Genomic DNA, 15,530 nt, shown 5'->3' with positions numbered 1-15,530 from the left:
GGTTAAAGAATGGTCCCCTATTCAATATCCTAAGCCATAACCCTGTTCATGGGAGGATAAGCCATCACATTGCAGGTTATTTCCATAGCTGAATCATAGTGTAACGTGAAAAAGAATGACTGACAACTGAAAGGTATTAACCACTAAAGTCTGATGGATATATACACTCACGTTTCACCATCTGTACCTTTATACCCTTGTGTGCTACTCAGTATAAGGCTCTGGTATGTAAGGGTCAACCAGTTGAACAAAACTGCTTGCGCCACATGGACCATGAACACTGAAAGAGACAAGGATGAAGATTAACTAAGACTTTATTGCATGGAATCAAAAAGCTCTTGATCAGCCAGCAAATAGAGTTGCAAAGCAGAGGAACAAAAAGATAATCTCTATCTTAGCTGTATGGACAGTAGTATCCTTCTGGCTACCACACATTTATTGAGTGGGTTCAATTTAAGCTACACTGCTAATAAATCAGGAATGTCACTTGCAGCTTGCTCTCAGCAGCAAGGCACTATGGGAAGTGACGTCTGTAGGTGTTGTCCATTTGGTAGTTTACTCTCAACACTCCTCTTTTAGAGGGAGGCAGGTAGCTGAAAGAAGTTCTCCTTAAGGTCACCTGTCTCTATGGGAACCATATACCACACCTCCTGCTGGTTAGCTGGAAAATGGAAGGCCACGGGGAGCAGCTACAGTAGCTTCCTGTTTAGCATGCAAGATTAGGTTTTGCCATTAACCATGAACAGGAAGGGAGCCAAGGCACAAACATTTCAGTTATACAAGAACCCAACTAAAACACTCAGCTAGTGGCATACAAAACAGAAGTAGAAACAATTAACTTCTCATCTTGACTGCATGGCCAGCTCTAGTTATGTGGCTATGGTGCTATTAAAAAGAAGAAAAAGTGGATTGAACCGCAATAGAGTAAAGTGCCTGGGTCGTAATGATTAGGGCACACCATAAGATAAATGTTTTAAAACATGTTTCAACAGAAAACAAGGTAGTCTCCCTGTATCAGTGAGTTTCCTTCCATTTGGGGACTAATAAACACAGCCCTGACTCATTACAGGGTCACACTGTTCTCCACATTGTTGGGATTCAGGTAGGTGAACGGCAAGGGCAAAGAAACATTCCTGCCTTGGATTTCAAAGTTGTATTTCTCCAGCACATCTTGAGTTTCGTGAATCAGTTCCAGAGGGGTCTTCTCGCTGAAGTGATCCTGATAGCCATTTCCAAGAGCGACCTAAGTAGGCAAGAGTTGATGAAATTTGAAATTTCACAACCACTGATATACTAATTATGACTACTGAGGAAACAATTCGATTGTGATTTAAGATTTCATTACAAATGTCAAAATATAGTTTATCTCATATACTCACAAAGTCAGTGGACTGAGTGCTCAGAAGGTACACCGCTGCCATGCCATTGACGGTGGTATTGATGTCAGGGAAGGTCTTCAGCATGGTGCTCTCAGTACACTGCCCCTTAGTGGTGGGAGGTAGTTGTTGCAGAGCGATGGGGAAGTTGGGCATCCAGCCCCCAAAATCAAACTGGAATGACAATGGTGAAATAGATCAAACCACTGCTTTTCCAATATAATTCAACAGAAACTAATTAAAATCACATTTTGAATAACAGCGGAGGATACTGCACACAGGTTTTTGACATGTTTCAAAGTTCATTACCTGTCCACTGTTGACTGCAGCATGTTGGACAGACACTGTGAAGATCACCATGGTGAGAAACTTGACCAGCTCTGTCACCAAACTGAAAGACTGAGGGATTCCTGCACAGAGGAGACACAGTATGCTACAATCAGACACCGAATTGACACATTTTGCAAATGATCCAGAATATAGTTAGGGAACGAGAAGCCTAAGGGAATGGACATGTTTGATATCAGAAATAATTTAATCAACAAACCAGATCTGTAGAGAACCATTGTGATTTAATATTATACTTTTGAGTTGCAGTGATGCAACAGCATCACAAATTTTAAAAGTGTAGTCTGTCAAATTCCACCCTTTTCCCTATATAGTGCATTACCTTTGACCAGAGAGCTGTTGCCATTTGTGATACAGATTGTGTCATTTCAATGAGAAAAGTGTAACCTGTGCTGGTTTCTGCCAGGAACCCATAGAAGAAGATATCCTTGATCCAGTTCTGCAGTTCAGAGTCCTTCTGGACGTCTGAGTCACAGGTGTAGTAGTGACCAATCACTTTGTGAACAAACCTATACAAAATATCAGGCATTAGCCAAAACACTATGACAACACGGCAAAAGAGCACAGACACAGTATGTGCAAAAGACACTATAAAAGTCAATATAATCTGGCAGCATGGGGGGGGTATAGTAGAGTTTAGTAAACTGGGCAATGCAAAATGTAGCTGCAGGAATATACAATCCTTAATACACAAATCATGCTGCTTTATAAGGTTTACAGAATTTCTTTGTGCAGATCTGGGCTTTTTTGCACCATGAAAATCTATAGGCCTGTACAAACATTACCTGTGGACGATGTCCCACAACCTGAGTCCGTCATCCCTGTAGAGGAAGTTGGGGATTGACTCCAGACCGCGTGTAGTGATGTCCTCCGGCATACAGAGGGAGCTGTAGGTCAATGAGGCCACTGCTTTCTTCAGAAACTCCATCATCCCTGAACCTCCTAAACCAGCATTCTTCAAGATGGGTTAAAGGGATAGTTCACAATTTTTTAACTTAAGGGCAGATAGAGCAAAAAAATTTGCAGTGCCCGTGGACTCCCGATGAGCATTTCTGAAATCGCAGATAAAGTAAACTCAGGGGAGAACATTACATCGCAGCCCAGAATTTCGATTTTTATGGGCACCCGGGCACTCTACAGCATACCTAAAAAAAAAAATACATGTTAGAAAAATTCTGCCTCAACTTTAGTGAGAGTAGTGCTAATCTAGTGTCAGTCAATCAGATATTCAAATCTACCATACAACTTCCATTTCACAACTTTAAGGAACAGACATGAAAATTTGTTTTGAATATTTATTGATGAATTGGATGAGAATGAGGATTAAGGAGGGAAATGAGAATGGATCGGAGGAAGCTAAGGGCAGCAGATGAAGGGTTGACTGTAGGGTTTGGCTTTGCGTCTCAGGTAGACAGTCAGGCTAGGCTGCTGTGGGGAAGACAAATCCCCAATAAGAGAACTCCAAGTTAGATGGACCCTGGAGAGGAAGTGTGCTGTTCTGGACTGCAGGTGCTGAATGGTTGGCGATATATTTGAAGTAGTACAGACATACGAACAAGATGCCCATGAGTGAGCCAACATACCCCAGGAGAGCAAGCAGAAGCGACAGTGGCAAGTAAAAAAATTCCCTTCAAGGAAGGAAACCTTGAGGAACCAGGCTCAGCTGGGGAGCCAATCCTCTTTTGGCTGGTTGGGTACGATATGGTGCGTGAGGTAGATGGTGTCTGTGAAATGAGGTATAGACTGAAGGACTGTGCCAGAGTTAATGCAGGTTCTGAGAGATGAGCATGTTGTGGGCTGTCCTGATGTTGTTGATGTCAGAACAGATGTAGGAATGATAGGCTTGAGAGGACCAGCGGCCAAGGAGTTGTACAGTGTAGTCTTTGATGCCATGGAAGTGGCGCCGATTCGGAATTATTGTCCGGAGTTTTAGTCAGCAGGATAGCCGGACAGGGATAGTATTAGTCTCAGATGGGAATGGAACCATTGGCGATGGAACCAGAATCTGTGATGAATAGTGAATCGGATGGAGAGGCATGTTGAGATCGAGCTGCAGGAAGTAGGGGAGTGGTTCGTAAGGGATGATAGTAGCTGGAACAGGTAGGCTGGTGTGGTTCTGCTAAACTGATCGGTTTTGCTATGTTTGATGGTGAAATCTTTGTTGAGGATGGTGACATCTGACATGCTGGGATGTGGAGAGGGATGACAAAAGGCAGACATGGTGACCAAGTTGAATGCTAAAGACAGGTAATAGATGGTTTGGAAACATCTCCAGGCTGTCCAGTAAGAGGACCATGTCATTGGTGCAACAGCTGAGAGGATGGAGTGGCTGGGAGATGAGAAGGAGTGAATGGTTCATGGGAAGGTCGTCATGGAGTAAGGAGGAACTGGGGTTGGTAGGGGTTCTCCATACGGGGCCAAGCATCTGAATCTCTGAAATTGGAAGCGGGACAGAGAATCAGCGATTGAGTTACATTGACCAGGAGCATGTTGTCGTGTCTCTGACATCATTAAAGTGAAGACTGTTATTTTATCAAATCAATTCTCTGTAATTATTATTACGTGATTAAACTAATCATGTAAATGTAATTAACTAGGAAGTCGGGGCACCAAGGAAAATCTTCAGATTACAAATTTATAATTAAGATTATAATTTTCCTAATATAACTTTTCAGATATTTGAATATCTGATCAATTAGTCTTCTAATTAATGAATTATTCTTTACCTCACGTTAGTCTCATTCCAAACGTCGTAAATTGTTGGTTATCTGCACGAACCCAGCCTTCACTATGAATCATCCATACATCAATTGTCTTAATCATTTATTTACTAACTAACTAAATAATCACAGAAATACATAACAAACAAACAAACAGTAGATATGGTTACAAGGAAATGATAGGGGATGTGCCCTAGTGGGCTAAACCGGTATGGCGGCTTGGTAGACAAAGGGACTGAGAAGGGCGCGAAAGACAAAAGACACTACACAGTTGATAATTATATTCATTGAAATGCTAATCCTTTGCACATGAACGCTCACTCATTCGGGAATAATTGCAATCAATATATATATTTACGCTCAGTGCGTCGTCGTAATCTCTGTTGGAATCGTCAGTCTTTCTGTTGAAAAGTTCATCTGAACTTCTCTTTGCGTCCCTGGAGTCTTTTGTGGTTAGAATGGATACTTCAGAGTCCCATTCAGAAATGTTCATATAGAATAGTTGTTTCGGCGGGTGTCGGTGTTCGCATTCCAGGTCCTTAATTCCTAGCTGCAGACTACAAATTGGTACCGAAGAGTTTAACCACGTGGCATGGTTAAGAATTCAGCAACCTTAGCTCCGTCTGTGATCGAGGTACGCATGGTCTCTACTCAACCCTTAGCCCTCTCGGTAATCGAGGTATGCTTGGTCTGAAGTGGGCTTCTCCAGGTGAGGTTTATATTCGGAACAGCAGAAAAGGGATGTCCCATGATGCCAAATCAATGTCTGTGCTCATGGGGCGGGCCAATGACTCACTTTAACTTTAAAGGGAATTGGATTCTCTTTCATTAAACAGTTTAAAATCACATTACATAATTTCACAAATAGTTTCATCTTTACTCATTCATTACATACAATAAGTAGATGCAAAACTCATAATGGAGATTCTTTTATAAACAGAGTTATGGTAATGAGGCTGTATTGTCTCTCATGAGGTCACAAACATTACACAAAATGGACCAGTCATAGCTGGATTCTTCAACAACCGTTTACACATTCTCCAAAACATGGACATTGTTCAGTTCTGTGATGTAGAATAAGTTCCTTTGTTCTACTGTGAACCTTTCTCTCTCTATACTGCATGAGGGAGAGAGTCTCCTCCAGGAATTTACGACCTGAGTTAACAGAGCCTGGTTGTAGGGGGAAGAGAGAGGTGGTGAGAGAGAGAGAGTTGGTGCTTGCTATATCCAAAGAGGGCCACGTCATGACAATGTGCAGCTCTGAGAAGGAACTGATGGGTGATGGATAGCCAGGTTAGACATCTTAGGAAACGCCTGATAGGGAGGTAGTTAGATCGGCCCTTGTTAATGTGTACCATGGAAAGTTGTCGGAATGGTTGAGTATTGCCCTTCTACCAGTCATTCTCCCAGAGAGAAGCACCTACAATTAGTTAAGACTAGAAAAGGGCGGAGGAGGGGGCTGCAGGAGAGGAAGCAAGTTTGGCAGGCCATGCGGCAGCAAACCAACAACCACTGTAGAAACCCCCTATCCTGATGGAAGGGCGAGCATCAGAACATAAATGGAAGTCTGTTGACGTTCAGCTAAATCCAAAACAGGGCCTTGGCTAAGGTGTCGAACATTCGAGGGCTGCTCTGGCATCCAAAAGTCAGGAGGACAGATGTAGTACCGCCCCTCCCGACAGACTCCATAGAGATGGCAGGTTTCGAGATAGAGCACCTTCAAGGCGGAGATGGATGTCGGCCTTGGCAAGCCAGGCTCCACGGCAAGCAAGTTTGATGAGAGTGATGGCATTGTTAACTGTGTTGTACTGCAAGGAGATGTCAGGACTGGGGATGAGGTCGTTGACACTGGAGACTGAAGTTTTCAGCTGTGCTAACATAATTGCAAAAGGGTTCACTAATGATCAATTAGCCTTTTAAAATGATAAACTTGGATTAGCTAACACAACGTGCCATTGGAACACAGGAGTGATGGTTGCTGATAATGGGACTCTGTACGCCTACGTAAATATTCCATAAAAAATCATCCGTTTCCATCTGCAATAGTCATTTACAACATTAACAATGTATTTCTGATCAATTTGATGTTATTTTAATGGACCAAAAAAATTTGCTTTTCTTTCAAAAACAAGGACATTTCTAAGTAACCCCAAACATTTGAACGGTGGTGTATATTTTGAGCTTTCTTATAGATCCTAGATATAGGACAGACACTTCAAAATCGTATTCATTATGATTTACAGTATCAATGTGTTTCTATGGGCTACAGTGAAGGCTAAATTCAATATTTTGTTTAACCTAAAGGGGTCCTAAAATTCAAAAGATGGTTTTCGGGAAAGTATTTCTGTCAACCCACAATACGGTTATCACATCAACTGACTACACACGGACGGAGTGATAGACAAACGCACGCATCACACAAACAGACGGGAGCAATATTGCTAGAAATTAATTAGCAGATATTGTGTGAGGTTTCCCTTTTTAAGCCAATAGTGGCGAACCAGGGGTGGGATAATGCTGCATTGATTAGATGGTGTCTAATACTTGTTAGATTTGTTTGACAGTTTCAGATGGAAAACATTAAAAATGAATGAGAATTGTTTGGCGAGCTACTGGTATGTCGCGATCGACCTGTAGGAGACCCCTGCGCTAACTTATACAATCAGTTTCCACTAGCATTGTGACATTCCATAAGTATTAGTGTTTTATAGAACATAACACTATAAGAATAGGCAGTACCTCTGTGATCACCCCCTTCTCTGATATGAGGGCCTGTCTAGCCAGAGTATTGATCTGCAGAGTGTAGTGGAAGTGAGAGATCAGGAGCTATGGAGAAAGATGGAACGAACATACATGAAATACACAACTAAAGAAGCTATGTTTTGTACTGTACTACAATCTACTCCAATTTTCAATTATAAAAAAATACATGCATTTTCTATTGAATTTTTTCAAATTCAGGTTTCTCTTGAATTATCATGTTAAACACATTCAGTTATTGGATAATAACAGATTTCTTTTAATAACAGTTGAAAACTGTCTGCAAACAGAGCACCAGGTAGGTACCTTGTAGATGGGATGCACCATTGGTAGGTTACGCAGTGTCGACACGGCAAACACCTCAGCCAGCAGGTGAGTCCTCAGCAGGTGAAAGTTCAGCTCATGTTCAGCGAAGTCTGCGTTCCTCACAAAGATCTTGGCCAGGAGCCAGTCATACTCAGAGTCAGTAGGAAGGAAGATGGGGTTGTCTTCTCCAGGATCCTGCTTCAGCTGTGAAAGGAAGTGCAAAACACAAATCATAGCTTGCTTCAATAATTGAGAACGTGTATATTACTATAATTACATTTTAAGACATACAGTACCCAAAGTGTCAAAGTTGACACACCTACTCATTCGTGTTTTTCTTTATTTTTACTATTTTCTACATTGTAGAATAATAGTGAAGACATCAAAACTATGAAATAACAGATATGGAATCATGTAGTAACCAAAAAAAAGTGTTCAACAAGTCAAAATATATTTGAGATTTGAGATTTTTCAAAGTAGCCACCCTTTGCCTTGACAGCTTTGCACACTCTTGGCATTCTCTCAACCAGCTTCATGAGGTAGTCACCTGGAATGCATTTCAATTAACCGGTGTGCCTTGTTAACCTTTTCACATGTGAGTTCCAAATATCTCTAACGCTCGCCACAGTGTGAGTTGTTTTATGCACGTGATGTCAGAATACACTCACTGTTCCAAAATGTGATTATTACGCAACAGGACAGTTAACACGCGCTGCCTGCTAATTATCTATAGGCTGTGTTTCACCTTGTCAATTTCAAATTATTTTCTAACAAGTTGTATTTTCTAACAGTTTGAATTGAGGTGTGTTCCTCCCCCTCATTAATTCACATAGAAGTTGCCGATTTCAGCATTGCAGACAATTTATGAGGATTTACTGAGCAATTTAAACTTCTCTCTTTGAGGAGATCCCACCACACTTCACTCATGTTTGCGCAGATCAAGTATGCATATATTTGCACAGTCTTGCAAGAATTCGAATTTCTTTCTTGCTGGCGCTCGTGAAGGGGTTAAACCAAGGCCTCATACCTTTTAAAGGGTTAATAAATTGTGTTATGATAAACTGTAAGGTCTGCTCTTAGGAGACCTCTGTGTGTGTTAACAACTGTTTTGAGTGTTGTGCCCTTCAGACACTATCAGAAGGCGGAAACCGCCTACTCTCATACTCCTCCTGTCTGGGACCCACCTTGGCTATCTGAGGTTCTGAGAATACGACTGGTTTTCTGAGAACACAAGGCTGCCGCAGGCATGATTAAAACAGCCACCTGTCAGAAGATGCTTAGACTCGTTCACCTTGTTATGACCCTATACTTGTGCTGAAAGGTCAATTTTCGGTCAAACCCAATTCTGAGCTTTTAATTGCTGACAAGATGGTTTCTGCTGTCAGAGGAAGGTTAGATTTATTAAAATGTTGTTGCCAGGGAAAGTCACGCAAGGGGGACTGGGGAGGCTATATGAGTTACAGGATGTCTTAGACACTTTGCAGAACCTGGGGAGAGCTATCATATACTGTACTCAGTACCAACTTCTGCTTACAATTGTATTACGAAAGGAGAATATTAGTACTTAAACAAAGAGTCTGTGTTTCCTTTCCATTACTAATATGTGTCTAATAATTATATAGACCTGATCATCTGTTGAAGAAATTGACCAACACTTGCTTTGCCTTCCTTGTTGTTTTCCTTACAAATAATAACTTTGGACATGAGTGCGTTCATATCAAAGTAAGTTCCTTATTTTCTGTATATCGTGTTGTCGTTTCTACTGTAGGCGCATACAGTATGTATGTATAGAGCATAATGTATTTACAGTTTTATTCACATGTTTTCAAGTACTTGTGACAAATAATGCATTCCGATTATTGCATCTATTGTAATTGTTATGCAGGTGAATGAGGACCCAAAAGCGACGTCATAGAAACAGAGTCTTTATTCCAGTATTAAACAAACAATGATTCTCCTGGATATTATCAAAGGTAAATCCAAAACAGGAAACTGAAATCCTCTCGTCAGTAGAGAGGAACGACTGGAGACGCGACCACAGACTGCAGGTCGCTTCAGGAAGGCACAGGCCGTAGCTGACATAGACACCTGCTCACACGCAGCATCTGAAGAAGGCAAAAACACGACAGGGCGGAACAAGGACACAGAACAGCAAACATCAAACAAGAATCCGACAAGGACAGAAGCGGAAAACAGAGGGAGAAATAGGGACTCTAATCAGAGGGCAAAATAGGGGACAGGTGTGAAAGAGTAAATGAGGTCGTTAGGAGAATGAGAAACAGCTGGGAGCAGGAACGGAACGATAGAGAGAGAGAGCGGGAGAGGGAGAGAGGGAGGAGGAGAGAGAGGGATAGAAAGAGGGAAAGAACCTAATAAGACCAGCAGAGGGAAGCACAGGGACAAGACATGATGATCAAAGACAAAACATGACAGTACCCCCCCACTCACCGAGCGCCTCCTGGCGCACTCGAGGAGGAACCCTGGCGGCAACGAAGGAAATCATCAATCAACGAACGGTCCAGCACGTCCCGAGATGGAACCCAACTCCTCTCCTCAGGACCGTAACCCTCCCAATCCACTAAGTACTGGTGACCACGTCCCCGAGAACGCATGTCCATGATCTTCCGTACCTTGTAAATAGGTGCGCCCTCGACAAGGACGGGGGGGGGGGGGGGGAAGACGAACGGGGGCGCGAAGAAAAGGCTTGACACAAGAGACATGGAAGACAGGGTGGACGCGACGAAGATGTCGCGGAAGAAGCAGTCGCACAGCGACAGGATTGACGACCTGAGAGACACGGAACGGACCAATGAACCGCGGAGTCAACTTGCGAGAAGCTGTCGTAAGGGGAAGGTTACGAGTGGAAAGCCACACTCTCTGACCGCGACAATACCTAGGACTCTTAATCCTACGTTTATTGGCGGCTCTCACAGTCTGCGCCCTGTAACGGCAAAGTGCAGACCTGACCCTCCTCCAGGTGCGCTCACAACGTTGGACAAAAGCCTGAGCGGAGGGAACGCTGGACTCGGCGAGCTGGGACGAGAACAGAGGAGGCTGGTACCCAAGACTACTCTGAAATGGAGATAGCCCGGTAGCAGACGAAGGAAGCGAGTTGTGAGCGTACTCAGCCCAGGGGAGCTGTTCTGCCCAAGACGCAGGGTTTCGAAACGAAAGGCTGCGTAATATGCGACCAATCGACTGATTGGCCCTTTCTGCTTGACCGTTAGACTGGGGATGAAACCCGGAAGAGAGACTGACGGAAGCACCAATCAAACGACAGAACTCCCTCCAAAACTGTGACGTGAATTGCGGGCCTCTGTCTGAAACGGCGTCTAACGGGAGACCATGAATTCTGAACACATTCTCAATGATGATTTGTGCCGTCTCCTTAGCGGAAGGAAGCTTAGCGAGGGGAATGAAATGTGCCGCCTTAGAGAACCTATCGATAACCGTAAGAATCACAGTCTTCCCCGCAGACGAAGGCAGACCGGTAATAAAGTCTAAGGCGATGTGAGACCAAGGTCGAGAAGGAATGGGAAGCGGTCTGAGACGACCGGCAGGAGGAGAGTTACCTGACTTAGTCTGCGCGCAGTCCGAACAAGCAGCCACGAAACGGCGCGTGTCCCGCTCCTGAGTAGGCCACCAAAACCGCTGGCGAATAGAAGCAAGCGTACCCCGAACGCCGGGGTGGCCAGCTAACTTGGCAGAATGAGCCCACTGAAGAACAGCCAGACGAGTAGAGACAGGAACGAACAGAAGGTTACTAGGACAAGCGCGCGGCGACGCAGTGTGAGTGAGTGCTTGCTTTACCTGTCTCTCAATTCCCCAGACAGTCAACCCGACAACACGCCCTTCAGGGAGAATCCCCTCGGGGTCGGTAGAAGCCACAGAAGAACTAAAGAGACGGGATAAGGCATCAGGCTTGGTGTTCTTATTTCCCGGGCGATAGGAAATCACGAACTCGAAACGAGCGAAAAACAACGCCCAACGAGCTTGACGTGCATTAAGTCGTTTGGCAGAACGGATGTACTCAAGGTTCTTATGGTCAGTCCAAACGACAAAAGGGACGGTCGCCCCCTCCAACCACTGTCGCCATTCGCCTATGGCTAAGCGGATGGCGAGCAGTTCGCGGTTACCCACATCATAGTTGCGTTCCGATGGCGACAGGCGATGAGAAAAGTAAGCGCAAGGATGGACCTTATCGTCAGACTGGAAGCGCTGGGACAGAATGGCTCCCACGCCCACCTCTGAAGCGTCAACCTCGACAATGAATTGTTTAGTGACGTCAGGAGTAACAAGGATAGGGGCGGATGTAAAACGCTTCTTGAGGAGATCAAAAGCTCCCTGGGCGGAACCGGACCACTTAAAGCAAGTCTTGACAGAAGTCAGAGCTGTGAGAGGGGCAGCCACTTGACCGAAATTACGAATGAAACGCCGATAGAAATTAGCGAAACCGAGAAAGCGCTGCAACTCGACACGTGACTTAGGAACGGGCCAATCGCTGACAGCCTGGACCTTAGCGGGATCCATCTGAATGCCTTCAGCGGAAATAACAGAACCGAGAAATGTGACAGAGGAGACATGAAAGGCGCACTTCTCAGCCTTCACGTAGAGACAATTCTCTAAAAGGCGCTGGAGTACACGTCGAACGTGCTGAACATGAATCTCGAGTGACGGTGAAAAAATCAGGATATCGTCAAGGTAAACGAAAACAAAGATGTTCAGCATGTCTCTCAGTACATCATGAACTAATGCCTGAAAGACAGCTGGAGCATTAGCGAGACCGAACGGCAGAACCCGGTATTCAAAATGCCCTAACGGAGTGTTAAACGCCGTTTTCCACTCGTCCCCCTCTCTGATGCGTACGAGATGGTAAGCGTTACGAAGGTCCAACTTAGTAAAGAACCTGGCTCCCTGCAGAATCTCGAAGGCTGACGACATAAGGGGAAGCGGATAACGATTCTTAACCGTTATGTCATTCAGCCCTCGATAATCCACGCAGGGGCGCAGAGTACCGTCCTTCTTCTTAACAAAGAAAAACCCCGCTCCGGCGGGAGAGGAAGAAGGCACCACGGTACCGGCGTCGAGAGAAACAGACAGATAATCCTCGAGAGCCTTACGTTCGGGAGCCGACAGAGAGTATAGTCTACCCCGAGGGGGAGTGGTCCTCGGAAGGAGATCAATACAACAATCATACGACCGGTGAGGAGGAAGAGAGTTGGCTCTGGACCGACTGAAGACCGTGCGTAGATCATGATATTCCTCCGGCACTCCTGTCAAATCACCAGGTTCCTCCTGAGTAGAGGGGACAGAAGAAACAGGAGGGATAGCAGACATTAAACACTTCACATGACAAGAAACGTTCCAGGATAGGATAGAATTACTAGACCAATTAATAGAAGGATTATGACATACTAGCCAGGGATGACCCAAAACAACAGGTGTAAAAGGTGAACGAAAAATCAAAAAGGAAATGGTCTCACTGTGGTTACCAGATACTGTGAGGGTTAAAGGTACTGTCTCACATCTGATACTGGGGAGAGGACTACCATCTAAGGCGAACATGGGCGTGGGCTTCCCTAACTGTCTGAGAGGAATGTCATGTTTCCGAGCCCATGCTTCGTCCATAAAACAACCCTCAGCCCCAGAGTCTATCAAGGCACTGCAGGAAGCAGCCGAACCGGTCCAGCGTAGATGGACCGACAAGGTAGTACAGGATCTTGATGGAGAGACCTGAGTAGTAGCGCTCACCAGTAGCCCTCCGCTTACTGATGAGCTCTGGCCTTTTACTGGACATGACATGACAAAATGCCCAGCAGAACCGCAATAGAGGCAAAGGCGGTTGGTGATTCTCCGTTCCCTCTCCTTAGTCGAGATGCGAATACCTCCCAGCTGCATGGGCTCAGTCTCTGAGCCGATGGGAGGAGATGGTTGAGATGCGGAGAGGGGAAACACCGTTAACGCGAGCTCTCTTCCACGAGCTCGGTGACGAAGATCTACCCGTCGTTCTATGCGGATGGCGAGTGCAATCAAAGAGTCCACGCTGGAAGGAACCTCCCGGGAGAGAATCTCATCCTTAACCTCAGCGTGGAGTCCCTCCAGAAAACGAGCGAGCAACGCCGGCTCGTTCCAGTCACTGGATGCAGCAAGAGTGCGAAACTCTATAGAGTAATCCGTTATGGATCGATCACCTTGACATAGGGAAGCCAGGGCCCTGGAAGCCTCCTTCCCAAAAACTGAACGATCAAAAACCCGTATCATCTCCTCCTTAAAGTTCTGATAAACGTTAGAACACTCAGCCCTTGCCTCCCAGATAGCTGTGCCCCACTCCCGAGCCCGACCAGTAAGGAGTGATATGACGTAAGCGATCCGAGCTCTCTCTCCTGAGTATGTGTTGGGCTGGAGAGAGAACACAATATCACACTGGGTGAGAAAGGAGCGACACTCAGTGGACTGCCCAGAGTAACATGGTGGGTTATTAACCCTAGGTTCCGGAGACTCGGAAGACCAGGAAGTAGCTGGTGGCACGAGACGAAGACTCTGAAACTGTCCTGAGAGATCGGAGACATGAGCGGCCAGGGTCTCAACGGCATGACGAGCAGCAGACAATTCCTGCTCGTGTCTGCCGAGCATTGCTCCCTGGATCTCGACGGCAGTGTTGCGAGAATCCGTAGTCGCTGGGTCCATTCTTGGTCGGATTCTTCTGTTATGCTGGTGAATGAGGACCCAAAAGCGACGTAATAGAAACAGAGTCTTTATTCCAGTCTTAAACAAACAATGATTCTCCTGGATATTATCAAAGGTAAATCCAAAACAGGAAACTGAAATCCTCTCGTCAGTAGAGAGGAACGACTGGAGACGCGACCACAGACTGCAGGTCGCTTCAGGAAGGCACAGGCCGTAGCTGACATAGACACCTGCTCACACGCAGCATCTGAAGAAGGCAAAAACACGACAGGGCGGAACAAGGACACAGAACAGCAAACATCAAACAAGAATCCGACAAGGACAGAAGCGGAAAACAGAGGGAGAAATAGGGACTCTAATCAGAGGGCAAAATAGGGGACAGGTGTGAAAGAGTAAATGAGGTCGTTAGGAGAATGAGAAACAGCTGGGAGCAGGAACGGAACGATAGAGAGAGAGAGCGGGAGAGGGAGAGAGGGAGGAGGAGAGAGAGGGATAGAAAGAGGGAAAGAACCTAATAAGACCAGCAGAGGGAAGCACAGGGACAAGACATGATGATCAAAGACAAAACATGACAGTGACTGAGTTCATCTAGGCTCTTCCATTGCTCCTTGTTGGTGGACAGTCCTGCTAGGTTCAGATTAGTTAATCTGCCGGGACAGAGAAGGATATTAACTTCAACATGGGAAAGACTTGGATGGTGCATTTGGTTAGACAATGGTTTTAACACCAGAATGTCCCCCTTGGGTGGTTGATTCATGCACGGGCCACATATATTGAATGTGTCAATCGCAATTTGAAGAAAATGTCTGCTCTTTAGGTTAAATGTGTTCCTATGTGGTCCTGTGTGGCTCAGTTGGTAGAGCATGGCTACAATGATAGTGGGTTTGATTCCTGCTGGGGTCTAACAATATTGAAAATGCATGCACTCACTTATGTGTCTTAATAACAAACTTGTATGCCAACTGTAAATACAAATAAATTGTTAAATTACGAACCTAGTTGGTTTAGCCAAAGAAAAAGCCAGCAAACCTTCCCGTTGGCCATGATTGGCTTAGATAATGTTGGCTGGACATGCCGAGAGATGAGTTTTGATTGGTCTGCCATATAGCACACTTCTGTCTATTTGAGCTGGTCAGTATGTCTAGGTAATCCTGTCTAATGCTGCTTTTTTATGTATTGTGTATTAAAACTGCATAAGTGTTGCTCTCCACTTTCTGGAGGACTGAGTTGTGAAATCAGTGGAATTCAATTATGAAAGCTAAGGAGAAAACACCTGTCTCTAAGGGCAACCAACCATGGCATCTGACAGGAGACGCATCCAACCATGAATGAT

At 45.0% G+C, this 15,530-nt stretch overlaps 1 protein-coding gene across 1 annotated transcript; it reads right to left on the bottom strand.

The window, feature by feature from the left end:
* Window positions 1-353: 353 nt before the first annotated feature.
* On the bottom strand, window positions 354-15,301 carry LOC139579747 (hydroperoxide isomerase ALOXE3-like). The gene is made up of 8 exons (XM_071408569.1): window positions 15,227-15,301; window positions 7,511-7,714; window positions 7,184-7,270; window positions 2,510-2,679; window positions 2,112-2,233; window positions 1,686-1,786; window positions 1,380-1,550; window positions 354-1,243 (listed from the first exon to the last, which is right to left on the bottom strand). Exons 1-8 carry the CDS (start codon window positions 15,299-15,301, stop codon window positions 1,064-1,066), a joined length of 1,110 nt encoding a protein of 369 aa, XP_071264670.1. The 3' UTR covers window positions 354-1,063.
* Window positions 15,302-15,530: the final 229 nt, after the last annotated feature.

Source organism: Salvelinus alpinus, chromosome 6 (genome assembly GCF_045679555.1).
Source record: "Salvelinus alpinus chromosome 6, SLU_Salpinus.1, whole genome shotgun sequence".
Classification (NCBI taxonomy): domain Eukaryota; kingdom Metazoa; phylum Chordata; class Actinopteri; order Salmoniformes; family Salmonidae; genus Salvelinus; species Salvelinus alpinus.
This window is presented reverse-complemented; position numbering and strand designations above follow the sequence as displayed.